This window comes from Apiotrichum porosum (genome assembly GCF_003942205.1).
Source record: "Apiotrichum porosum strain DSM 27194 chromosome Unknown scaffold_3, whole genome shotgun sequence".
Classification (NCBI taxonomy): Eukaryota; Fungi; Basidiomycota; class Tremellomycetes; order Trichosporonales; family Trichosporonaceae; genus Apiotrichum; species Apiotrichum porosum.
In genome coordinates, this window is record NW_021167110.1 from 785470 (window position 1) to 811153 (window position 25684).

Below are 25684 nucleotides of genomic sequence, written 5' to 3' on the forward strand. Positions count from 1 at the left end.
CCATCATCCATGACACAGCCGCGCGACCTGCACAAATACCACATTTACGCGCCTCTTGCAGGCGACCCGCCAGACACAGACGTGCCACTCGGTCTCGCACTCGCATGGCTCGTCATCCGCGCAACTCCGTTGCCAGAACATGCGGGCTCCAATGTTTACAGCGTGCCCTTTGTCGCGGCGATCCTGGACGTCGTTGCGCGCGAGGCTCACGAGGTGGGTTTCTGCTCCTGCTTACTTGCTCTCCAGCTCACACCACTTAGGTCAACCCCCAGCGTGGAACGTATGCTGTGTTGAGAGCAGAGACGGACCGTCTGGTCCATCGCGAGGCAAACGTCGCGATGCGCACAGTGACCAAGCGCCGGGCGAAGGGACAGCCCGTGTCCCCCGAGCTCCTCCAAGTCGCTGCTGGGGAGAGCTGGATGGAGGATTTTGTGAGTTTACTTACTGAATCCGTGACCTGACTCTAGCCCGCCAACTTTTCCGACATTACGAGCGGCTGCGCGTTTGTTGACAGTGAGTCAAGCTGGCCAACGCTGGGCTTGGCTGCGCTGGGCATGTGCTGACACCACAGCCGTCGATCGTGAGCTGCGCAACCGTATCAGTGAGGATGGCGAAGAGCCCCTCGAGAGCTTCGAACCACTGGAACGACGGTCGCCTCTTGGGCAATACTTTCGCAGACTGCTCCTGAAGCTCTGCAACCTCGGGTTTGACGAAACCGCGGTGGTTGCTGCGCAGGTGGCCGAATGGTGCGGCGCCAGGTTACCCGCGACGGAGCGGCCGCTCGCTCTGTCTGCCAGGGGAGAGAGAATGGAAGAAGGAACACCAGACGAGCGCGTCTCGAGCATCACAACGTATCGCGCCGCGGCCGCGTCTGGCGACTATGGAACTGCACTGGCTTCCCTGCGCCGGTTCTACGACTTTCAACTTCCATCGACGGAGCGTACAGTACACCAACACGCGCTCCTCAACCTCGCCATGTTCCACTACACCACTGGAGGACTGGACAGTGCCCTCGAGGCCCTTGACGAAGCAATGCGTCACGCCAGGCAGGAGAATGACAAGCAGTGTCTTCAGAGCTGCGTGTCGCTGCGGTATCGCCTGACCACCGAACTAGAGGCGTCCGCTTGGCCTGGGTCGTCCGTTCCTCGGGTCTCGCCGCATCCTCTCCCTCCTCGACGTCTCGCCAAAGCCGCAGCGCCCGGTGACGAGTTGTGGAGCATCAAGGCCGCAGTCGACATGGGTGAGCCTGTGCCCGTCGCGTTTCGCCGGGTGCACGTCTCCCTCGGCCTACTACATCCTCCTCAAGACAAGACCGACAAGCCTGACAAGCCCGACAAGCCTGATGGGTCGCGTCACGTTCCCGCAGGCCACCTATCCTTGCCTGCGTGGCACGCCGCTCAAGCCGGCCTGTGGGCTATGCTTGGCTCTGAGACGCTCGCCGACATGCACGAGGAGATGGCACTGGCCGCGCCTGACCTTGACGATGAGACGCGCGTCGACGTCCTCCTCGCGCGAGCAGAACGTATTGCCATTGAGGGACGGTACGACGCCGCCCTCTCTCTGCTCCTCGACAGCGATACGGTCGACGAGTTGAGCCTGGCAGACTATCGTCGCTGGGCACTGGCAACATGGGGCGTTCTCGACCGCGAAGCCACCTTGGCTGCCGACAGCGACGCGCTGGCAGTCATCAACGGCCTGCGCGCCGCACCAGCCACTATATCGCGTCTCGGTCCAGGAGGTCCCCTACGCGACGCCTTTGACCCCGACGAGCCATACAACACTCCACCCAGGCGAGGCATCACGTTTGCCCACGGACAAGTGACATCTGCCCTCCGCCGCGCCGAGAAGCTCCTTGCCAGCCACGCACCTGCGCACCTCGTTCTCCCCGACGTCCTGTCTGCGCTCCAGCTCAGTGCTTCCCTGGGTCTCTGGCCGCTGTACACGTCCGGCACGCTCGCGCTGGCGGACACGCTGTTAGCGATGGACCTGCCCGCCAAGGCCGAGGCTGAAGCCGCACGAGTATGGGACAGGTTGCGCGGCGTCGATGTGGCTCGCGCAGCTCTCATCCGTGCCAAGGCTGCTGCCGCGCTCGCCCTGGCCGACGCAGACGTCCTTGACGGGAGCCTGCTCGCTGTCGCAGCTGGGTATGCCGATACGGCTATCCAAGTGGGCGACGAGTACGGCGCTCGAGCTGTGCGGAGGGACGCGCTGGCATTGAGGAGTATGGTCGGTGAACTGGCGGGTCTACCTTGTGAAAAGACCGAGGAAGCGCCTGCGCCGCTCTTGGCCGAGAAGAGCAGGAGGGTGGGAGAGATTGTGCGTCTGGTGGGTGTCCGCGTCGCAGAGGGCTGGAAGTAAAAGGCTGCCATGTATGCATCTGTACAACATTATATGCGAATCTCCTTCGGCCCCAGCTGTGGCCATGCCCTAACGTTTCTCTCAAAGTACATTGACCAAAGTCCTTCTTCCACGTCCATCCCGAATCAAGACCACATGATGGCGAACATGCGGAATTCGTGCCGTCCCAATGGGTCGAGCGTGTCGGGCAGCAGTTCGCAGTACAGCCTGTGCAGTCCGGGCGCCAGACCCGTGGTGACGGCGTCAACAATACCCATATTGCGCTCCTTGATGGTCCAGTAGCCGTCCAGCCTACGACCATGGTGCTTGTCGTCGTCGACCCAGCAAAACACCGATCCGAGACCATAGTTTGCCGAACGCTGGTATCCAACCGCCACGGTACCACCGTCAGCGGGCGCGGGAGCTTCAGTGTCGTCAGAGGAGGTGGCCTCGGGGACTGCCCGCACGCGATCACCCATGCGTTGCTTTCCACCCATGCGCCTGTTTCCAGCCAAGTAGCCGTTACCGCTGCGCTTGACGCGCGTGGTCTTCTGGTGGCGCGGCTGTGACTCGTCCGCCTCGATGGCCGCCCACTCGGTGTCGTCGTCCTCGTCGTAGGGCGCGAATGTCCGGTGGTCGGGCTCGTAGACGTCCAAGGGGTCTGGGAGCATTTCCTCGTCCAACGGTGCGGGCGCCTCGGGCTCGGCAGTGACAAAGTCGAAAATCGCCAGAGATCCAGGTTCACGGGCGACGAGGTAGTGCTTTTCAGCCCATGCCCACTGTTCCCATCCCTTCGAGGCCGGGTTTAGGACGAGGCCGCGGACATGCGGGGACGCCGTGTCTGGCGTCCCATCAGTGTCTGAGATGCGGTGGTGCAGCTTGGGCGAGTTCATGGACCGGCACACGGGCGAACGCTTCTCGGGCAGGTCCTCCGGGTTGAAGCTCGCAGTCAGGGACGTTGAGGGCAAGTCGTACACCCTCTCGGTGCGCAACCGCCATGGAGCGAGGCGGGTCCATCCTGTGGGAGCGACGAGCGACAGTTGGCTGGAAAGATAGTTGATAACTAAACCAGCAGCCAAAGCGTGGCCCTTTGCGGAGATCTGGTCCCAGGTTAGCCAGCCAGCCAGAGCTTGAACGCCACAGAGGGCCAAGAAACTCACGTGCATGAGATCGACGGGCACACCGCCCCACTCTCGCACCTTGTCGTCTCCGAGCGCCACATCGCCGCCTGTTCTGAACCAACGGGGCAGCTGGGTGTCTGGGTCCGCCAGGATGCGGGGTAGGAGAATGTCGCGAATGGAGAGTGAGGGGACGTCGTAGTATGCCAGCACGTCGTTGTGCAATGCCGAGGACGAGACGAGTGCGGGGAACAGGGTGGTGAATGTTCTGGGAGTCAGTATATCGCAAACACGGCAGCTCACTCAATGTTAATGACGGCGGGCGCGCTGTCGAGCTCGACCACACTGCGTATCAAGTGCTCATACTTGGGGATGACGTCCATGCGGTTCAAGTCGTTGATACCCAGCTCGACAAGCACGAGGTCGACGTCGTCGTAGATGTGCTCCTCTGCACGCGACCGTCAGTTCTCAGGTCTCCCTGCCGCCAGGGGATCTCCCTCGGCAGGCAGCTATTTATTGCTTCACTCACTAAAGCACCAGGCAAAGTATCCTGCGCCAACACCGCCTTGTGCGCCGTTCACGAAGCGGTTACGGCCGCCATTGGGGAACGTAGCGTTCAGCCAGTCGTACACGAGCACATGGAGGTTTTCGTGCGAGTACAGCGTGTCTGCGCCGTATGCGTCGCCATCGTCGCCAGAGATACCGTTGGCCTTGTCCGCGGCGTCTCGAAGATGGGCTGTGCGGTCATTTGGAGATGACAGACCACGGCCTTTGGACACTGGAGAAACAATCGTCAGCCCTCTGGCCTCTGGTCGTGGTGGGATATGTTGTGTGACGACAAGACAACCCCGGGCCTGGCCCCTTTCATTGGTGTGGTCGCCGTTCCTCGACCATGATCGACGGCCTGGGCCGTGTTCGGTGCACCCACCGGTCACCGCCCAGACTGCGCGACACACCGGGCGAGGCTCGCCCAGTGCCAACAGGACGAGCGTCACGGACTCGGACTGCAGAACGTGTGGGGACACTACTCACCACTTCCACCCAGAGCCGCGACAGTGAATGGCTCGCCGCGCTTTGCCTTTTCGAGGAAGCGCTGGACGCGTGCTCCCGTGCCGAGGTATTGTGTCGCCCTGCTCAGCTCCCATCGTCGGAGAGCCGCTTGCTCGGCACTGTCGCTCGCTCCAATACGCCATGTCGGCCATGCTGGAAGCTTGGGCTTGCCCAGGATCGAAAGTCTTGGTAACGACGATAAACGGCCGCCGACGGTGTTGGCCTTGCTGCTCAGGACCATGAACACGACCGCGAGGCATAGCGACAGGAGGGCGATGTTGAGCCGCGTGAGCCGCGGATTGAGGTGGTGCATGGCCGCTGCCTTGTGTTGGGAGAGAGAGAGTGTGTGTGTGTGTGCGATAGAGAGAGGACGTGACGAAGAGGTATGTATAGATGTTATGTATTGGTGGTTGGTTGCTACGGCCATACGGGCCGTGTGACCAGACCCGACATTCATTTTGGACACTCTGGCAACAGGGTCCAGACTTGACGTTACGAGACAAGGCTTCAGGCACAGGTCCTTTTTCTTTTCCTTTCTATCGCCCTGCCAGCCGCGTGTGATGAAGCGCCTGTGCGCCTGGGCTCCCTGCGAATGCCGGGTCAGGCTAAACACATGCATGACTGAATGCATCATGCATCGAGGACGCCGGGGGGTGGGTGGCCGCAAGCGGCAGTTTGTTTACGAGACGGGCCGGCCGCAACTCTCATGGTCAATGGCATGTCTCAGATCTACGAGCTCTTGAGCGACACCTCACTCAACACACGGAACGCTTCCTTGTATGCGTCCAGCAACGCCTTGACACGCGTGCGCTCAGTCACCAACGCCTCGTCCTCATGCAGCAGCTCGGCAAACAGGTCGGGCTTGTACAGAGACGTAACCAGTCGCTGCTGCACGGCGTCGCGCGAAAAGTTGACCTGGAGGGATCGTCAGCACAGCCATCGCAAAAAGAGGTCCCCGTTCCTCTGGGGCTGCAGCGTCGACGACCAAGACACCGAACAAGTGCCCGACACACCGACCTGCCCCCCTTCTTTCAATCAATTGTTACTCACCAGCAGGTGCATGATCGACTTGGGAACCAGGTCCTCAATGGTACGGCGAACAATGCCAAAGTAGCTCGCAATAAGCGAGCGGATAAGGTTGGTCTCCATCTGCTCACGCCCGGTGAGGTGCACGGGGGCATCGCTCGAGTCGAGGTGCTTGCCCAGCGACTTCATGTCGTAGGCAGCAGTACCGGCGTCCAGGCCAGTGGCGGCGCCTGTCCTCCTTCCAGAGCCGAGGTCGGGCAGAATGTCGTTGGGGCCGTAGCCCGACGAGACGAGTGGGGCAGATCGGCGACCGTGGCTCGAACCGGGGGCCGAGTTGATCTGAGTGGGCATACCACCTGGTCCGCCAAAGAAGTAGTTGAGGAACGTGTCCTTGGCGGTCTGCGGAGAGCCACCGTGAGATGCGGGTGGAGGAGCGGGAACCGAGAACGGCGAGTTGCTCGTTGTCGAGATGGCACGGTTGTGGCCATTCTTGGTACCAAGCAGCTTGTTGGCGGCACGGTCACGCGAGTCGGGGATCGAAGTCGACGACGAGCGCAGGTGCTGGGCAACGCTGCCATTGCCGTTGGCGCCAAACGATGCCGAGTCCTCGGATCCCGACTCCTCATCCTCGACCGAGCCGTCCAGCGAGGGCAGCTTGGGGGCAGGCATAGGGGCCGAGCCAGCGGAAGCGATGGCAGCCTGACCAGCCTGGAAGTCGGGGTGGTTGGTGTTGATGTAGGCTGCCTGGATCTGGATGAGGCTCGACACATACTCCGAGGTGGGGCCGAGACGCTCGCGAAGGAGCTCGGAGACAACCTCGATCAGCTGGGTGTGGAGCTTGGGGAAGCGCTGGAGCTCGGGAGTAGTGCAGTTGTGGCAGATCTTCATGAGCTCCTCGTACACGAGTTCGACGCAGCGAAGCGAAGGAGGCTCAAGCAACTTGATCTGGGGCTTGACGAGCAAGTCAAAGGCCACTTCGGGAACGAACATGGACGGACGGGGGCCGGTCGAGTTGCGGATAGCGGTGCGAATGTCGGTGAGTGACAGGTTGTGGGTGGGGTCGATGGTGCCGAGAGCATGGCCAAACACGTCATTGAAGATGTAGTAGATGCGCGCGCCGCCACAGAGCTCCTTGGTCGAAATCTCGAGCGAAGTACCTTCGATGGAAGACACAAAGTCTCGGGCGAACTCGGTCATGAGTTTCAGGATGAGAGATCCCTGTACGTGTCAGCCACTTGCCCCAACTGGCTGGTCCACAGGTTAGGTTACAACAACGTACACGGTGCTGCTCGCCAAGGAACGTGGCGTCACCAAAGGAGTTGAGCTCCTGCTGAGTCTGGCCCATGAGGGTGTTGAGACGAGCCTTCATGTCGGGCAACTTTTCGCGAATGTGGTTCATAAGGACCTGGGGGGAGTGGGTCAGCAGGTGCCAGCCAGAGGCCTCTAGAACTCACAGAGTTGAGCGTCTTGGCCAGGTACTTTGTACCGCAGCGGTGCGAAATGTTGCGGTAGACGGGGTGGTTCTGGAAGAACTCCTGCTCCTTGATGCGCGCGTCCTCCATGGGCAGGTCGAGGTTGATATCCTGCTGTGAACGGTTGACGACACCGATAAAGCCAAGCTTCAGCGGGTACGTCCTGCCGGTGAGAACGTCGAGGGCGTTGGTACCGGCGTCCATGAGGTCGAGCTTGCTGAGCACACCAAGGGTGCGCAGCCCACGGGGGTCGACCGTGCGAGCAAGCTTGAGAGCGTCCGAGTTTGCCAGGTCGACGTTGGCAGGCGACACAGCGAGGATAACCCTGTTTGTTAGTTGTACGGTTCAAATGGACCAACTCACGCATTGGGCTTTGAGATGTAGTCGAGAACAAGGTTCTTGATCTGGCGCTCAATGTCGGTCGGCTGGTCTCCCACAGGGACCTTGGTCAGACCGGGCAAGTCCACAAGGGTGAGGTTGAGCACGCCTGGGCCATAAATCTTGAGGTTGATGGGGAGCTTGGACACACCCTAATACACAATTAGCTGCGGGAGTCGTTACACGGCGCCCAAAGCTCACCTTGTTCTGGCCAGCGACACGGAACGTCTCGGCCTCAATCTCACGGCGGACCTCGTCAAAGTCGGTGAACCGGCGGTTGATGTGGAGGAACTCGGCATAGTCGATGCCAGTGTCGCCGCCCATCGACCGCCTGTTACCGCCGCCATTGCTGCCTCCTGAGAGGTCGGGGAGGTATCCATTGTCGTCGTTGGCCGAGTGGTGCGAGTTGCCAGAGGAGCGGCGGTTGTTCAACCCGCTCGACGAGGGTGCGAGGGAGGGCTGCCCGGAAGCCCCCGACGCTCCGCCACCCAGCCCCTGCGTGTGGATGAGCTGGAGGACGAGCGGGCGACGAGTAACGATGCCCGAGCCACGGGGAAGAAAGTCGCGGCCAACAATGGTCTCGAGGACGGACGACTTGCCGGACGACTGGGAACCGACGACCACGATCTGGGGGAGATCGACGGCGTCCCCGCCAATGGCGTTGAACGTGTCCTGGAGCTTGTTGACAAGCGCAATGAGGTCGCCGTCCATGTTTGCGGTGTAGGACGAGAGGTCGAAGGCTTGTGAGAGCTGTCGAGGAAATAGAAAAAGGGAGTGGTAGCTACAAGATTGTTACAGAAGCGAAATGTGTGTTGGTGTGTGTGTCTTGTTTGGTGTGAAGTGCTGCGTGTGATGCGTGTGTGTTGTGCAAGGAGCGGGAAGTGGGAGAGCGATGTAGAGTGCTTGCTGTTGGGGAAAGATGTGACTTGCAACCAAGGACACCAGCCGGCAGACGGGGTAATGGGTGGTGGGTGTGCGGAACAGCAACAAGGTGAGCGGCGAGGAAACGAGAAACGCTGGCAGGGGAGCAAAGTGACAGCGAGAGAGCGACGCCCACGCACCAGTCGCGGCACCATCGCATCCTCCGACGCAACACCGCACACGCGACGGCGGCATCTCGCCCTGGGGCGGCGGGGCCGGGACAGCCCAGGTGCAGCCGGTGCAGGCGATCACGCTCCAACAACGTAACAACGACGTCGAATTGTTCAGGCCAGACATGCCAGACACCTGATTTAGGCCTGCGTAGGCGCGCAACACGGGGAGCCCTCCGCTGCAAGGTTTAAGGGTCAAAAAGAGTGCAGCGATGATGTCAACAAAGCGTCGGCTGCCCTTGTCATTGTTTGCGCGTCGTCGTCGGTGGGATATCGGCGGCCATTGACGAAAAAAACAAAAAAGGTCTGACGGTCCTTCATAAGACAACACGAACGACCACCACACCAAGCAACGAGGACTGGAGGGAAAGCTGAGGGTGGTGGGTGGGTGACAGGTGGCCAGGTGGCTGTGTGGATTGGCCTAGTGTGATCCGTACTCGGCAGTCTACTACAACACCATTTCTCGGCTGCTTGGTTTGTTCTACTTCTTCTTCTTCCTTCCCTCGCATTCACCACACCTTCCTTCCTTCCTTCCTCTCACTCATCCGGCCCATCCTGCACATACCCACCATCTCTTGACTCACCCCCGTGACATCCTCATTGATACCTCCCTGCCCCCTAACCCCTCACATCCCTCCTCTCCGCATCCTCTCACACCCTCATGCCCCGTCGCCATCCAAACAAACGTCGCGCTCCGCCTCCCACTACCCCCAACTTGGGAAGCGGTACACCCAGTATCGACAGAGGGAGTGAGATTGCATCCCCCGCTGTAGACACATCCAAGTCTCATCCCCCTAAACCCAGCGCAGTCTCACCCCAGAGCAAGGCTGAAGACCTCCCCCACGCCTTGTCCACACTGGCCGCCGCCCCCGTCCGCTCCGTACCACCCAAACCCAAGCAGCCTTCCTTCCCCGCATCCGATAGCGATCCTCCATCAACAGCTCTAATGCCAAAGAAGCTTGTCGCACACGTTACGCCCACACCGGCCCCAGCCCCCCTCAAGAAGGCTATCCAGGCCGCCGCCTCCGCTTCGAAGAGCAAGGCAGACGAATGGCTCACGCCCCACCCCTTCATGCGGAACGATGACTCTAACGGCGCACACACCTTCTACTGGTTTTGCTTGGCATCCATGGCGTTCCCCAGTGACCTCATGTTCATCGGCTCGCTCCTCCTCACTGAGCTGTGGCTCGCGCATGAAATCCTTCCCAGAGAGCTTTGGGTAGGTTGTTCAAGGTTGTTGGGTGCACTGACACCCTGGCAGATCAGCCTGCGCTATGTGGCTCGCGAGTTTCTCATGTATAGAGCCAACAAGGCCCACCCGCGCACTGTCACCCAAGTTCTCCTGGAAAAGACCATTTCCGGCCTTTGGGTAGCGTCTAATGCGATAGAACCACGCTCACACAGCAGGCATTCCTCCGTACAGTGCGCCTCCCACAATTGGATCGCGCGTGCAAGAAAGCAGGCTTCGAGGTTGTCATACAGTCCCCGCCCAAAGACTCTCAACTCCCCAAGGAACAAGTGATCGATCGCCCATTTAGCCGACTGGCCGACCGCGCAAAGATTGTTCGCCGTGGGTTGCGCGAGTATGCCGACGAGCGAGGCTCCGGCAAGGAGAACCCAAGCATCGCGCCTCCCTTCGAGGGGGCTCAACTGGGTGTTAGCTGGCTCATCTACTATGGCGCTCGCGGTGTCATGTCCTGCACTGCCACCAGCTCGGATGAGACCTGTGTATGCCCTCACCACGTTCGCCTTCAAGGCGGGCCGTCTTTCAGTTCCCCTGCCTGCAGCAAGATCGCTTTGGACGACCACTTCAACCTTGCTCGTTCTCGGGCCAACCAATTCTTACAACAGGACCCTGGCCAGTTATTCGTGTTTGATTCGCAAGCGTTCTCCCTTCTGAACGCTAGCGGACAGCAGCTCCTTCAGGACCTGGCCGGCACAGAGATTGCCGACAAGGCCTTGTCCACTGTTCCCAATAAAGCATCTCTGGTGGCAGTCAGCAAGCTGTACGAATCCCCAGAGGTATCTGCCATGGGCCCGGACACTGTCAAGACTGGAACAATGCCCTGGCAGTCGCAGGAACATGTAGGTTGGTTGACTGGGGTGCGGATGACTGACTGCCAAAGGACGACGACGACGACAGGAGCAAACTTGTACCTGTTCACTTCATCACCTTTTCAGTAAGTTTACCCTCAGCAGATGGTTGCTCACCTTTGCAGAGCCCCCAACTGGACTTTTCGCAAGCCACCAGTTGCCCGCTCATCGAACCCGCTTCGTGCAAATTCCCCCTCGCGGATGACGTTGTCGAGAGGCTGTACAACCTCCCCAAGACAGTGGAGTGTCCCGAGGACTCTCTCACGATGTGGATGCAGAGCGCTGTTCAAAACTGCGCTGTCGTCCTTGGCCGAGACACGGCATTTTCCCAGCTCAAGGCAGCCTGGATCATCTTCCTCGAGAGCAACCTTTCCAACAAGATGCACAAGGACATGATTCCGCAGCGCTACATGTTCGTCTGGGAAGGTCAAATCCTCAAGATGGACGAAACCCCCGAGTCGGTCGGTATGGGCCAGGCCGGGCCCCTGGAGCCCATTGCAGTGCTGGACGCTGCCGACGTGTGGTATGGCATTGGCGTAAGTTCTTGGTTGATGTACGCTGCTGACCTCTGCAGACGCATGAACCGGAATTCGTCCACGACGTTACGAGGGCGACCAACATGTGAGTTCAGCTTTCGTTCTGCTTTTAGCTGATAGCAGTCGCCGCGTCCTCGGTAAGATGGATCACGACAAGTGGGTAGTGCTCCCCTACAGCCGTATACTGACTCTCACAGGGACCCCGAACTCACTGCCCAACTGGACCAGACGGCCTATCTGGTACGCCAGACGAGCGCGTGCCTGGAAGTCGTCGACCAGTCTGCAGACGACAAGAGTGATTCTCTTGGTCGCTGGGCTAGCTCGCTCAAGGACTCTGTGATGGCGTTCTGGAAGTAACGGCGCTCAGTTTGTACAGTCCATGTCTCAATAGCGGTCGCGTCCCATGTCCACAACTGTTACCATACAGTGTATGTTTCTTATACATTGCAGAGCATTGCCTGTGGTCTTGGCACAAGCAACAAACTGGCAAAGGGCTAATAAAAGAGCAAGGCATCAACGCCGAAGTCTCAGAGCTGGCTCTCGTCATCTACAAACACCCTCACACCCCCTTTACCCCAACTCTCCATCACCATCCGTCCGCTGTCTGTAGGCTGGGAGAAGGCGACTTGGCCCTTGGTCGGATCAAACTCGCACCCGTACACCGTCTCTGCCGCGGCCACATCGAGCATCTCCCGCGCCAAACCGAGGCCGCGGTACGCCGGGACGACGAAGAGACGGTGGATGCCGAGGGGAGTGGGCAGGCGGGCCGGACTGGGATGATTGTCAGCTACCACCGCAAGATGCGAACAACTGAACACTTACTCGCAAACAACTCCGCCGCCCGAATCAACACTGCCGCCCACACCGCTCTCCCCGTCTCGCAACACGCGCATCGCCCACTTGATAGGCTGGACGACGACGGCGCCAACCACGCGCTCGCCCTTCTCCACTGGTCGTCCGGGCAGGCGGCGGCCGGAGGGAGGTGGGTCGGACGTGAGCGCGAGGACGAGCTTGCACCTGTCCTTGATGGCCAGTGGGAGAGCCGGGGCAGCGACGACCGTGTCGACCATGCCGAGGATTTCAGTAATGCGTGCGGCAGGCGCTGTCGAGGTCGACGAAGATGAGGACGAGGACGAAGTGGAAGCAGAGGCGGCACAGTCCACAATAACAATACGAGCGTTACCGGTCTTGTTGACAGCTTTGCGGCGTGGTGACGTTCGTGTGGGAGTGCTGCTGGTCGATGCCTTGGGGACCAGCGGTACACGGTCCACCACGGCACGCGTCCTTGCCGTCCATGGGATACCCCGCGTCACGCGGGCGTGGTGGCGAGCGTGCTCGGCATCGTCGCTGCCGCGGAGGTAGGACATGCCGCATTCCGCACAGGAGCGGAGGGCGCCCGCGGTAAACTGTAGTTGGTGGAGCTTGGGCTTTGGCTGCGCGGCTGGAGTTGGAGTGGATGAGGAACGAGTAGTGCTGGTGGCGGTGGTGGCGACGTTGGAAGACGGCATAGGCGTTGGACGGGCGCGTTTGGCAAGAGGAACAAAAAAGCCCTTGAGAGATGTCTGGCGGGTCGCGGTGGAGAGGGCCGTGTTGGTGTCCATCGCTGCTAAGGGTGAGGGTGGTGCCGAGGGTGCCGACGCGACGAGCATGGGCGTTGGGGTACGGATGCTGCTCTTGCCCTTGCCCTTCGTTGGGGAGGAGAACAGTGGTGACTCGTCGTCGTCATCATCATCATCGTCCGATGCCTCAACAGACTGTTGTCGGACACGCTTACGGCGTGCGGTGGTCGGGGAGGAGCTCGGGGGCGGAGGAGTAAACACGAGCGACCCGACAGACGACGACGCGAATGCGAGAGAGGGTGGGGAGGAGGGCGGCGGTGGGCGACGACCGTACGTCCGGCGCACGGGGGGCCTGTACATTAGTGACAGTCGAGTGGAAGAACCAGAGTCAAAACCCCGCTACTGACCTTGCCGTCATGGTTTGTGTTGTGGCGAGAGAGAGCAAAAGGCGAGACGAGACGCGCAACGCTCAGATCATTTCAACAGGGCATTCCCAAGTCAGTCGCGTCGGGCAGACGTGCCTGAGATGGCAATTAAACACACGTGTAAAATAGAAATCACGTGACTTGTTATCAGATACCCCATGGGGACGTCATCAACTCGGAACGGTTCGCAGAGGGCCAGGCTTTTCGGCGTCGGGAGTGCGATGCGGCTCGCCCCGAGAACGGCCGAAAAGTCCGCCCGTCGACATGCATTGGTGGAGATGGAGCGGCCAGCGGGGTACTGGGTCCAACGCAGCACGCTGTGGGGGAACGCAGACGAGACGCCGCAGGACAGAGAGAATGGACACACGAAGGGAACACCGGGCGGTCTGTCGGGGGTTGTTTCCTGACGGCCGTCGCTCTCGCCGGCGCCGACGTCGGTTTCTTAATATCTCGTGCCCTCGTCCTTGTCCTCTCTTTCACCCTCAACTCTCCCCTCTCCCAAAACAAACACAGCTCGAAAATGCTCGCTGCCAAGTCGCTCCGTGTCGCTCCTGTACGTATACTTTGCATGCTGCGTCCACCACCTTCCCCCTTCGCACTCTCCCAAGCGCTCCCATCGACATCGCACTCGTTGGAACTTTCCAGTTTCCGGCGTCGGGTGAGGCCGTTGCGGACGGCGGTCACCAGGCCTCCAGCGCCCACAAGTCCTCGTTCCGCCGCTTAGCACCCAGCCGGCGGGAGCAGCGGACGGTCGTTGTACACGCGCCATTGGGTGTGTACGCGGCAGTCTTCACACGTCCATTACCGCATAAGCACGTTGCACATTCATTCTCCACACACCCCAAACATCAAAGCAAACACGCTCCCATCCCAAGCGTCTCTGCACGACTCGCTCTCTGTCCTCGCACCTGCCTTTTTTTTCTGACATTGCCCTCCAGCGCGTCCTCCCGGCCACCCGCACCTTTGCTACTTCGTCCATCATGGCCGAGCAGAAGTACCGTGAGGAGAAGGACACCTTCGGTCCCCTCAAGGTCCCCGCCAACCGCTACTGGGGTGCCCAGACCCAGCGTTCGCTCCAGAACTTTGACATTGGTGAGTCTAGAAAAGGAGTGCAAGGAACGGGCCTGAGGTTGGGGAGAGAGGCACTCCGCAAGCAATGCGGAGGGACCTGTATGCTCTGGGACTCGAGCGAACTGGCGATGGGGTGCAACTTGTGTGCAGCAAGCATTCCGTTTTGCTGGAGCCTTCTGTTGCAAGCCCGGGGGGCTGCTCCCTGGGATGCGCTTGCTGGGCGTTCCTCGAGCTTCTTGTTCCTTCCCCACAAACGTTCTCCAATCCCATCCGGGGGTGCGTTTTGTCCTTGCTAACATGTTCTAGGTGGCCCCACCGAGCGCATGCCCGAGCCCCTCATCAAGGCTTTCGGTGTCCTCAAGAAGGCCGCTGCCCAGGTCAACCAGACCTACGGCCTTGACGCCGCTGTTGCCGAGAACATTGGCAAGGCTGCCGACGAGGTCATCTCGGGCAAGCTCATCGAGGAGTTCCCCCTTGTTGTCTGGCAGACTGGCTCGGGCACCCAGACCAACATGAACGTCAACGAGGTCATCTCGAACCGTGCTATTGAGTTGATGGGTGGCCAGCTTGGCTCCAAGACCCCCGTCCACCCCAACGACCACGTCAACATGTCGCAGTCGTCGAACGACACCTTCCCCACTGCCATGCACGTTGCTGCCGTTGTTGAGATCCGCTCGCGCCTCCTCCCCGCTCTCCGTGAGCTCCACGAGGCCCTCGCTGCCAAGCAGGCCGCGTTCCAGGACATCATCAAGATTGGCCGTACCCACCTCCAGGACGCCACTCCCCTCACCCTCGGCCAGGAGTTCTCGGGCTACGTGACCCAGCTTGAGCGCGGCATTGTCCGTGTTGAGACCACCCTCAAGCACCTCTCGCAGCTCGCCCAGGGCGGTACCGCCGTCGGCACTGGCCTCAACACCCGCGCCGGCTTTGACGTCAAGGTCGCCGCCGCCATCTCCAACATTACCGGCTTCCCCTTCGAGACCAACCCCAACAAGTTTGAGGCCCTCGCTGCCCACGACGCCATCGTCGAGGCTTCCGGTGCCCTCAACGTCGTTGCCGTCTCGCTCATGAAGATTGCCAACGACATCCGTTACCTCGGCTCGGGCCCCCGCTGCGGTCTTGGTGAGCTCGAGCTCCCCGAGAACGAGCCCGGATCGTCGATCATGCCCGGCAAGTGAGTTTGTTGCGTCTGTGTGGCGGAATGACGATCAGTTGGGCGCCGCCACGTTTCCGTGACTTGTTTTTCCACTGACATTCCTAGGGTCAACCCCACCCAGTGTGAGGCCCTCACCATGGTCGCTGCCCAGGTTATGGGTAACAACACCACCATCTCGGTCGCTGGCTCGTACGGCCAGTTCGAGCTCAACGTCTTCAAGCCCGTTCTCATCAAGGTGAGTAAAAAGAGCTACAAAGGAAGCCCAACAACTGACACATTCCTTCAGAACCTGCTCCAGTCGATCCGTCTGCTTGCCGACGGCTCGCGCAGCTTCACCAAGAACTGCGTTGTTGGTATCAAGGCCAACGAGCAGCGCATCAACAAGATTATGAACGAGTCGCTTGTACGTCTTCCACTTTGGAGGAGAAACTCTTCGTTTTTCCTCGTTCAACTTTCCAAAACTGTCTGCTGACGCCCCGACGAAGATGCTGGCGACCTGCTTGAACAGCGTGCTTGGCTACGATGGTGCGTGTTCGCGAAAGAAACAGACGAAAATGAAGAGCAGACGACATGGGAGATGAGCATCGGAGGTGGTTGGGACTTGGGGGAACCATTTTGGCCCATTTTGGGCCCATTTTCCCCGATGGCATTTTGGCATTCCTCGCCAATGTCTTGCACGTCAGGTGGCGTGTCCCTTTGGGCGGCATGCACACTGGCGTGGCCGGTGCCTTGCGCTCGACCCGGGTCCCCTCCTTTGTGCATGGCCTTTGTGGCGATGGATCTGGTCGCAATGTGGAGGGCAAGAAAGGAGGGATTGTTTTGCTGACAGCCTACAGACGTCGCCGCCATTGCCAAGAACGCCCACAAGAAGGGTATCACGTGAGTATTTGGTTCTGGACAACGAAGGCCGTGTGAGCTAGTGAGAGGAACCAGTTTGCTGGAACCTCGCTACCGGTATTGTCGTTGTGCCGGTTGTGTGAGCCCCGGTTCAATAAGAGTTGGGGGACATTGTGGATCTCGGGGGCGTTCCCTCCTAAGACTGCAAGCCAACCGCCACACACAACACACAGACACACACACACACACACACACACACGGCTTTGGATCTTTGGTTCCTGGGACTATTGAGTACATGTTGCTGACAACGTCCAGCCTCAAGGAGTCGGCGCTCGAGTCTGGCAAGATCACCGCTGAGGAGTTTGACGCCCGTGTCCGCCCCGAGCGTGAGTACATCCCCCGTTCCCCAGGCCAGGCCTGCCCAGATCTGCCACTGGCATACCCACCGCTCTGCGCTAGTGGAGGGTTGTGGTTCAGACGGCGGGCCCCTGTTCTAGTTGTTCTCGTGGCAATCAATGCTGACCTGCCGCAGTCATGATCGGCCCCGACGAGGCCTAAAGGGTTCTCACAGCAGTGTGAATGGGAGGATCAGTAGCAGATGCATACAGATATTGAAACGGGTCGAGTGCGCAGGCCGAGTGCGCAGCAGCAGCAATAGGGTGGATCTGAAGAAGCGCGACAAGGGGGGGGGGACGGCATATGAGCCCCGGTTGGATGACATGGGAGAATGTGGCGTTTTGCCCCCGGCGAGCCGAAACGGCAGTCCAGGACAATGCCGGCCCGTCGTTGTCGTTGTACCACCCATATTTCCCATATTCCCCGCGCCTGTCGTTGCTTCTTGTCCGTCTCCCGTTCCTATCTGCCCCCTCGCCGATTCGCCTCTTTTGCCCCTCCATTGTCCCATACCTTGACACACGGTGGCGTCTGGGACCCGAGGGTCTCTGCTTCGTCTTGCTCTTGGTCTCTGACTCTGCCGGCGGCCACTTGCCCGTGCACACAGGCCGCGAACTGGACGAGACTGAGAGTGTACCTATCCCATGGCCAAGGCGCATACACCTGTTCCCATTCCGACCTCGCATTCGGCTTGTCCGACCGGCACGCTTGTCTGAGATAGTTGGGGTAGAGTATCCGTGCGTATAAGGGTATTCCCTTCCTTTCTGCATGCCACCAGACAGCAACAGACCGTACTGGCCGGTCGCGCTGGCGCGGCGCAGCGGGCCGACTCCGCGCACACATCAGACAGACAGACGAAGGGGTGTTTGGGCGGCGGCGGACACGGGTGCAGGAGGAACCGAGGCCGCCGAAACATACCCAGATTGAGCGACACGGGTGTGTGTGAGCAACGAGTACCGTTACCAAACTGCTCAACGCCAGCATGTCGCTTCACCCAAACTAAACAAAAGGCGGCTCCTTTCAACTAATCTGTTACACGTTGTACCCTCATCTGATCGCTCGACTCGTTGACTCGGCACCATTCGATCACACGAATACATATCGCTATCGACAGATCATCTGTGAAGCGCACAGGGTAGAGCTTCGGTAGCTCATATACTGTGAGCTGACTACAACAACCGTCGCCAATCGCCATCACACCCATCGCATCATTCCCATCGCATCATATATCGATCTCTTGAACAGTTTGCTTTTGTGTACCTATCCCTCTGCCTCTCGCATCTGGATTATACCCAGTCCTTGCCCCGACCTTTCATCTCACTTCATCTCACGCCCCACCCACGCCCCTGAGCGATATTCCTCGGCGCCTCGTGTGCAACAACATTCGTCTCTCCCATCACTGAGCGGCAACAAGTGCGCCCAGTACCACCTCTGTTCATTGTCTCGTGCGTATCCCACATAGACCACTGGGCCCAGACCGTTCGCTTACCTGACACTAGAACACTAGAACCATCACCTCCCCCCAGCCTGAACGCTTGCCGCATCAGATCACATCACTTGACTCTTAACGAGCCATGGACGGCCCAAAAGATCGCACCGGTTCAGGCGTTGGCCCCGGACGCAGCTCTATCACCAGCGCAGGTAGTCCTTCTGCCTCTTCGTCATTCTCGCGCCGCGCACCGCCGTCGTTCTCAGCACACCGCCGCAGCTTGTCCAAAGAAGTTGATGTTCCCCGGGACGTCACGCCAGACTCGCCAGTGGACAGCATGAGCAACGCGCACATGAGCTCGATCAATCACGCCACTCCGCCTCCACCGGCTGCAGCTGGTGGTGGTGGTCATCGTTCCTCCAACTCCCGCAGCAGTGACAGTCCAACGACATCAGCTTACCGTATCCCTCAAAGAGGCGGCTCGGTGCTGGCCCACCATGGTCCTGGCCACCGTGCTCCCCCGCCTACTCCCGCTCAGCGAGGCACCCGTGCTGCTCCGGGTAGCATTGCCATTGCCAGTGGACCGGTCGACCGGTCGCGCACGGCGTGGACGTCCGTCTCCCGCCTCGCCGGCGCCGCTGCTGCGCGCGGTGTCTCCCATCTCGACTTTTCCTCCTCTCCGTCTGGCCGCAAGAAGGGCGATACACCGACACTCGCCTCGGCTCCAGTCCACACGGTGCAGACTGCCACTCTCACCGGCTCGCGCCGGTGGCCCTCGACCCCTCGCACCCCTCGCTCGCCCGGAAGCACCCCTTCCTCGCCGGGTATGGGGCGTACCCGTGGCCTGACAGTGGCCATTCTCATGGGGGACGGCGAGATTCTCGCAGAAAGCGCACCGGTGACTCCCAGCCTGGCGAATGTGCCCCGGTCGGCAGTACCCACTCTAGAGCTCGAGTTTTCACCCTCGCGACCAAACCCCCTCTCGGCGTCGTTGCGTCCCGCGCCAAATACTGCTGGTCTTCTGTCCCCGGACAGCAACATGCGTGGACCTGCTACTGGCGGCGGTGGTGGTCCAGCAACCGGGCGCGTGGAAGAGTTGATTCTGTGTCGATACTACCACACACCGGGGCTCACCTGTACCTCTTCGCCCTGCCGGTTTGTCCACCGTGTCGACTCTGCACGTCGCGTCCCGGCTTCCCCGCTCGCCACGGCTGCGCTCAGCGCCCGTACAGCCACGGTCGACAGCCACGAAGACCCGACCCGCGGCACGTTTGCGGCTGCGCAGGCTGCGGCGCCCGTCGTCCCGCTCAAGATTGACGCACCCGACCTGGCGGCGGTGGAGAGTGGCGCGCCCGTGGAAGTTACGAATGGTGACACCGGTGCCGAGACACTTGGGTATGTCTTCAAGATGAGCGGCGGCGGCAAGGGACCGGCAGGCAAGGCAAAGGCAAAGTTCAAGACCGTCCCGTGTCGCGACTTTGCAGAGGGCCACTGTCCCTATGGCACGTACTGCTCGTTCATCCACGACCCGGACAACCTGTACAATGCCGAAAAGCACGCCGTCGCTTCCAAGGGCGGCGAGGGCAAGGTGACGCCGCCAAGTGAGGTCATTGTGACTCCTGTCCTCGGGTCGTCGCCCACTGTTCCAGCTCCGGACTCTGTCGAGACCGTTGCCGAGGAGGAGACGGTCAAGGAGCCGCCACCAACTCCGGCAGATGCCATCACCCAGGTCGTCATCACCTTGAGCAACTCGAGGCCAGCTCCTCTCCTGCGTGACCCGCCTCGCAAGCGCGAATCAAAGCACCTCGACAAGCACTCTGCGCTCAAGACCTCGCGGCCAGACTCTCAGACCAAGCCCGCTGCCAAGGGTGCTGCTGCCACATGGGACCCGCCCCCTCGCCACCGCTCCCCGCAAGCGCCGCCACCGTCCGCCGAGCACAACTGGAGTCCTCACGCGGGATTCACCTCGTCGTCTGCTAGTCCCGACCAGCAGTGGGCTGAGGAACAGTGGCCCGGCCCGCAGTGGGCGCGGGCGCAGTGGACGGACGACGTCGCAGTCACCTACGGCCCCGTCCCATCGACGTACACCACTGTCCAGACCGCTGGCGCAGTGCAAGACGTATGGAACCCCGTCGCACCGCCCAACACGGCCGCCCTGTCCCCCGTTACATCCCAGTTCTGGGCCCTGCCGCTGTCGCCGACTGCTTTGATGGCGCCCATCAGCCAGCAGCTTGCGCTCATGCCGCCCATGTCGCCTCTGATGGCGGCGGCACCCGCTGTTGTAGGCCCGCACGCGCACGCGCCTCTGTCAACCACTCCCAAGCCAGCTCTTCCATCCATTCCGCCTCCCATCACTATCGCCACTGAGCAACTCACTGCCTCGCCGCAACTCACTGCCATGCCCGCAAGCGCTCCCCTCCCGGCCGCTGCTACCGCGGCAGCTATGGCTTCCATCCCGCCCGGACCAGCGAGTGCGGTCGGTGCGGGCCCGGCGCCGCCCAAGCTCGCGCGCCGCGACATTTCATGGACGCCGAACGGGTGGCAGGTCAAGGACAATGCTGCCATGTCGCCTGGCGTGCAGGGGCAGGGCACGGCGAGGAACTATTACAGGACGCGCGCATGCCGCTTCTTCGCTCAAGGAAACTGTCCCCACGGCGACGCCTGCACGTAGTAAGTTGTTGCCGTTAACGTCGCGTTGTTGACCAACTTTACAGCATCCACGTCCTCCCTGATCGCCCTGGTGTCCCCGCCTCCGCCGGTGTCCCCGCCGCGGCGGCGTCCCCCATCGCTGCGGCGTCGCCGAGGCATGTGGGACCCAAGACTGTCGCGTGCAAGTTCTTCAACTCGGCGGCGGGGTGCGCGCACTCTGAGCAAGACTGCAACTTTGCACACACGCGCGTGGTGCCCGAATCCCAGCCGCTCGTGGCCTTTCCCCGCGCGTACCGTACCCGGCCATGCCGCCACTTCCAGGCCGGACGCTGCAGCCACGGCGACGCGTGTCATTTTGCGCATGTCAAAGTAGACGACGGGTACGCGTTCTCGCCGGTAGCCTCGAGTGCGAGGTTCAGCTCGCCCACGTCGCCGACGTCGGCGGACGCGGTCGCGCCCGCGCCCGCCCCCCAGACCCCGCGTCGCCCGTCCACCGCCACGCCCACGGCCACAGCCGTCGCGACCGCAGACTCGCCCGCCAGCCCCGCGACTCCGGCCAGCGCGTTCGCGCCGCACTCGCGCGTACCCCCGTCCACGCCCATGACGCCGTTCCACCGCTCCTCCTCCGCCATTGCCGCCGCTGGTCCGCGGTGCGCGTCTGCCCCCGCCGCCCCGCCCGGCGCCGGCAGCCCGCTCGCGACCCCAGGCCAGTACCGCGACGGCGACGGCGTGGAGCAGTGTGCCGACTGGGCCAAGACGGGCCGCTGCCTGCGCGTGTCCTGTCCCTTCCCGCACGTCGGGGAAGGCGGGGAAGGAAACGCCGCGCAGCTGACGGAAGCCGCGCTGGCTGAGGCGTGTGAGGAGCTGCGCAAGGTGCCTGTACGCGAGGCGGGCGACAATGACGATGACGATGAGGACGACGACGACGATGACCTCGAGATTGTGAGTTTGCAGAGCGTGGCCGTGGCCGTGGCCGTGGCGGGGCAGGGGGAAGGGGAAGGGAAGGGATGGCGCTGACAATGGCAGATCACGGTCGCGACTACAACGGCGTCGTTGCACAGTGCGCCCAACAGCATTAGCGGCGCGTCGAGGGTGTCTGTGTAGGCCGCCGCTTGCTGGTACCGACAGTTTGCCCGCCGACCCGTCGCCGCCGCCACTCCTCCCTTTTTGTGTAGAGCACCGCTTAACCGCTTGCTGTTTCTGACAAGGCGACCGCGACCGGGGCTTGGCCTCGGGGCCACTCCTCCTGTCACGATGGCCACACGTCACGTCACTTCCACTCCATCACTCACTCACACTCCCACTCCCATCTCTCTATGCTATCTTCACTTCAAAACCAATGTATACACGTCGTTTAGCTCTCGGTATCTCCCAGGCAAACAACCCACCCGTTTTTCGTCCCCGAAATCAAAGAAACTCCAACACAAAAAAAAACCCCATATCAAAAGTCGCCAACCAGCATCCGTCCGGTGCCTCTTCCGGTGCCTTTCTTTACCATTATTTCTCGTCTTGTACTACTTTGATGTATTACGGTGATGTTCTCTGGATCTCTGCCCGGCGTGCGTCTGTCTGGAGGTGGGGGCGCGCGGGGGTGGTGGTATGGTGGCAGAGGGGCCAGTGACGGGTCTGGTGGCACCAGTACGCGAGCAGACGAGAGTACTGGGGTATGAGCCTTTTTTGGCGCGGCTGATCTCCATCTCTGATCTCTGACTGAACCTGTTAACCTGCACTAGGCCCGGCTCTTCTGGAACAACGACTCCCAACGGCCAACGGACACGATATGCTTTTGCAAGCTATAAAGCTGGCTATTTCGCGTCTGGTACATGACCCGAGGCTGCCGCGGCAAACGCTCGTGTGAGGTCAATTTCAATTGTCCCGGACACGAGAGCCGGCGCGGCGCGCGCCGCAACGCGTCGTCGCGTGCCGCGTTGGCGCGTTGGCGCGTTGGAGCCTTGGAACATTCTTGCGGAACACCTTTGAACCGGTTTGACTTTTTTGTATTCCAGCGTCATGTCCTCTGACGCCGTGTACGAGAGCAAGACATGGTTCTCTTGGGTGCGGAGATGGATGTACGCGCACGCAGTCTTTGGTGTTTCAACTACACCAAGGAAGACACGTCCATTGGGACAGCGTTGCACCTGGGAGTACGACGACGGTACGACGAGGAACCAAAAGGGTGCGGTGAGGTTCGGTGGTGAGATGATGGGATGGCCCCAGAAGAACGAGGTGCATGTCGCACAGAACAGTGAGAGATGTCAGTAGCAGCCTGTGTTGTCGTTGACCCCCATGCATATGGGGGTTTGTGACCTGGGATTGTGGAATGCCCAGCCCACGTCTCTCTCAGGGGATCGGGGGTGCGGTTCTTGCCTGACGCGTAGAGGGTGTGCGCCTTGTCCTGGTTGGCGGTTCGCCTTGTGCTGCCCGCGTACCCAAAACGTCGGCAACCGTGCCAGGGATAATGCATTTAGTGTACGCGTCGCTGCCTGAAGGAATACAGTCGGACGGCCATGCATGCCTCGCCAGTCTCCCACTGCCTCCACTGTACGCGCGAGGCCAAGTTTTGGTGGCGTCCCCTGTTGCGCGCAGGACAGGACCAAACACAGGAGGCGTCACACCGAAAACCCCCCCCCTTTCTGCTGCTTCGAGCCACCCGTACCCGAACCCACAGTCTGCGCACGCGCGCGCGCGCCGCTCGGTCCCTCACCACTACTGTCACTCGGTCGCTCGTCGCCATTCAATCATCTCGCTCTGCTCAATCGCTCATCTCTCTTCTGTCTCTGTTTCTCGCTCTCCCATCACGCTCATTCACTTGTAACCCACTCTCTCCCACTTTATCACACTCCTTCACGACTACCCCCCCGCGCCCCTTCAACGATCAACAATGTTCGCCCAGCTCGCCCTCCTTGCCCTCCCCCTCCTCGCCGGTGAGTTCGCATGCTGCAAGCAGAGCACACGCATGGATGGCCAACCGGAGAAACACATGTGCTGACTACGTGCCTCTTTTCAATCTGCTCGTCCTCGTCGTTCCTCGTCTCCCCCGCTTGTGCTCGTACTCGCACGCGCCGCGCAAACGACTAATTCAAACAAACTGGTCAAACCTAATCATCAATGATTCCCGTCCCGTTCTTGTTCTCGCCTGCAGCCGTCAAGGCCGACGTGACCGACTGCTCGCGTTCCGCGACCGTCGTTGACGGCGACACCTGCGACGCCATCTGTGAGTGCATCTGCTCAGTGGATCAGTGAGGCCATATGCGTTTCGACGGAGGTGGGGAGCATGGGGAGAGACTGCGGACCCCATTGCCAGGCGGCGAAACCGTCCAGAAAAGGAGATTTAAGCCGCCCGCCCAGCCTCTTGGGTGACAGAGTCCAAGCGCAGCCGCCAAGAAGTGGCGTGCGCAGGCGCGCGCCCAGCATGGTCCATCCCGTGAACGGGCTGCATGTGCGCGACGCGTACACCGTGCGCTGCACGTACGTCGGTCGAGCGGGTTGCCGTGCATCGGTGCATTGTGGACGGTGTCTGTTGCCAAAAAGTCGAATCGCAGAGAGAGTCCGGCGTCGGTTTCCTTGTGGCACAGAGAGCTGACCGTTGTTCCCCCTTTTGAACCACACCCTGCACCCTCAAACCCATTCGAATCTGGTTCTTCCTGCCTCCCCCATGCGCGCCACAACCCCTCGTTCTCTCGATCTCTCGCTCTGCACGCACGTTGCTGGCGTCCGTCCACACTCGGATTCCTTCCTGACCACCTGACAATATGAAACGCCCCCGCCATAATCCTCCGCCCTGACTTACACTGGCACTTTGCGCACCTGTAGCCGCCACCTACGGTGTCTCGACCTTCCAGCTCGCCCTCGTCAACGACGCTACCATTGACGAGAACTGCGAGAACCTCCAGATCGACCAGGTTGTCTGCCTCGGTGTCGAGGGCCAGGACTGCACCAAGGTCTACACCGTTGTCGAGGACGACACCTGCGAGGGTATCATCTCCATGTACGGCATGTCCAATGACACCCTCTACAACAACAACCCCCAGATCGACTCGGACTGCACCAACATTTACATTGGCGAGGTCCTCTGTGTCGACACTACCGCCTACGACTACCCCGAGTTCAACTCGACCCTCTACCAGGTGAGTAGTGGCATGTGCCGTTAGGCGAGTGTGGCGAGGAGGGGATCAGATTGGGACGCGTCTGGTCGGACGTTTCTTTTGCAACCCTCTGTCTGAAGCTCTTGCATACCTGTCACGTCGGCAGCGTATCTCGCCACCATCAAACTGGGGTTTGGCATAGATTACCAGCAGGCACCTGAGGAGCCCCGGGCCGGCCCACGGCCGTACCAGCAGTGGAGGCTCAGATGTTGCTTCTCCATGTTGCGCTCCGTGTTTTGGGTGTACCCTCGCGGCTTCTCCACACTCCATCCTCCCCACACGTTGAGCCCCTTCGTCACTACTTTGCTGTTCCAGAAATTGCGCTAACATCTCCTACAGTCGGTTTCGGACACGTGAGTCTACCCATAACGCGCGGCCCACCTTCTGCCGTCCTTCGCGCGCGCGTTTCGATACTGACAAAAAATCCCAGCTACCTCCCTTGGTGCGACGAGTTGTAATCGTTGTAACGACCTCTTGAGCGCGTTCTGAGCGGCTCTGAGCTCGTCATGTGCGGCTACGAGACGCTCAAAGTGGATGGTTGAACCTATCCCCTTGGCGGTCTCCCTCTCTATTCTCCTTCGTGGCGCCGACCGTGTCGGTGTTCCCCCCCGGCAGCGTGCTCGTGCATGCGCGTAGTTGAACGCTGCTCGTTGGGATTCTTCTACTCTCTCTTTCTCTCTCTTGTCCGTTTTTCTCTTCTCCCCCTGGACACTCTGAGAGTTGTCAATATGCCGGGTTTTTCATTAGTATAAACCCCCCCTTATGAATCCCGTCTGGTATTTTTGGTTCACCCGTCATATGTTGCAAAACAGTTGTGCCTCATGCCTCTTCGCAGTTAGGTTCTGATCTCTGCCTAATCTGAGTCCAGTGTTGCGTAGGGTCAAAGGAGACCGGCCTGACCGGTGTATTGAGAAATGA

At 60.6% G+C, this 25684-nt stretch overlaps 8 protein-coding genes across 8 annotated transcripts; 5 read left to right on the forward strand and 3 right to left on the reverse strand.

Moving 5' to 3' along the window:
* Positions 1-9: 9 nt before the first annotated feature.
* EHS24_005890 (uncharacterized protein) lies at positions 10-2358 on the forward strand (the record flags this gene model as incomplete). The annotated part of the gene is made up of 4 exons (XM_028621366.1): positions 10-213; positions 261-431; positions 468-513; positions 572-2358. The coding sequence occupies 4 exons, from the start codon at positions 10-12 to the stop codon at positions 2356-2358; spliced, it is 2208 nt and encodes a 735-aa protein (XP_028477818.1).
* A 125-nt stretch (positions 2359-2483) lies between these two features.
* EHS24_005891 (uncharacterized protein) lies at positions 2484-4818 on the reverse strand (the record flags this gene model as incomplete). The annotated part of the gene is made up of 5 exons (XM_028621367.1): positions 2484-3437; positions 3498-3723; positions 3759-3903; positions 3985-4233; positions 4488-4818. 5 exons carry the CDS (start codon positions 4816-4818, stop codon positions 2484-2486), a joined length of 1905 nt encoding a protein of 634 aa, XP_028477819.1.
* Positions 4819-5234: 416 nt separating this feature from the next.
* Positions 5235-8092, reverse strand: DNM1 (Dynamin- GTPase protein; the record flags this gene model as incomplete). Its single annotated transcript, XM_028621368.1, has 6 exons — positions 5235-5420; positions 5556-6749; positions 6811-6936; positions 6986-7328; positions 7367-7533; positions 7583-8092. The coding sequence occupies 6 exons, from the start codon at positions 8090-8092 to the stop codon at positions 5235-5237; spliced, it is 2526 nt and encodes an 841-aa protein (XP_028477820.1).
* A 1326-nt stretch (positions 8093-9418) lies between these two features.
* On the forward strand, positions 9419-11459 carry EHS24_005893 (uncharacterized protein; the record flags this gene model as incomplete). The annotated part of the gene is made up of 7 exons (XM_028621369.1): positions 9419-9691; positions 9955-10557; positions 10599-10652; positions 10692-11102; positions 11141-11187; positions 11226-11258; positions 11300-11459. 7 exons carry the CDS (start codon positions 9419-9421, stop codon positions 11457-11459), a joined length of 1581 nt encoding a protein of 526 aa, XP_028477821.1.
* Positions 11460-11629: 170 nt separating this feature from the next.
* On the reverse strand, positions 11630-13079 carry EHS24_005894 (uncharacterized protein; the record flags this gene model as incomplete). Its single annotated transcript, XM_028621370.1, has 3 exons — positions 11630-11873; positions 11925-13013; positions 13069-13079. 3 exons carry the CDS (start codon positions 13077-13079, stop codon positions 11630-11632), a joined length of 1344 nt encoding a protein of 447 aa, XP_028477822.1.
* Positions 13080-14066: 987 nt separating this feature from the next.
* Positions 14067-16708, forward strand: FUM1 (fumarase fum1; the record flags this gene model as incomplete). Its single annotated transcript, XM_028621371.1, has 8 exons — positions 14067-14178; positions 14464-15331; positions 15419-15548; positions 15600-15716; positions 15799-15838; positions 16150-16192; positions 16466-16536; positions 16683-16708. The coding sequence occupies 8 exons, from the start codon at positions 14067-14069 to the stop codon at positions 16706-16708; spliced, it is 1407 nt and encodes a 468-aa protein (XP_028477823.1).
* A 1409-nt stretch (positions 16709-18117) lies between these two features.
* Positions 18118-21725, forward strand: EHS24_005896 (uncharacterized protein; the record flags this gene model as incomplete). Its single annotated transcript, XM_028621372.1, has 3 exons — positions 18118-20642; positions 20687-21563; positions 21648-21725. The coding sequence occupies 3 exons, from the start codon at positions 18118-18120 to the stop codon at positions 21723-21725; spliced, it is 3480 nt and encodes a 1159-aa protein (XP_028477824.1).
* Positions 21726-23502: 1777 nt separating this feature from the next.
* Positions 23503-25224, forward strand: EHS24_005897 (uncharacterized protein; the record flags this gene model as incomplete). Its single annotated transcript, XM_028621373.1, has 5 exons — positions 23503-23545; positions 23764-23835; positions 24435-24748; positions 25106-25119; positions 25197-25224. 5 exons carry the CDS (start codon positions 23503-23505, stop codon positions 25222-25224), a joined length of 471 nt encoding a protein of 156 aa, XP_028477825.1.
* Positions 25225-25684: the final 460 nt, after the last annotated feature.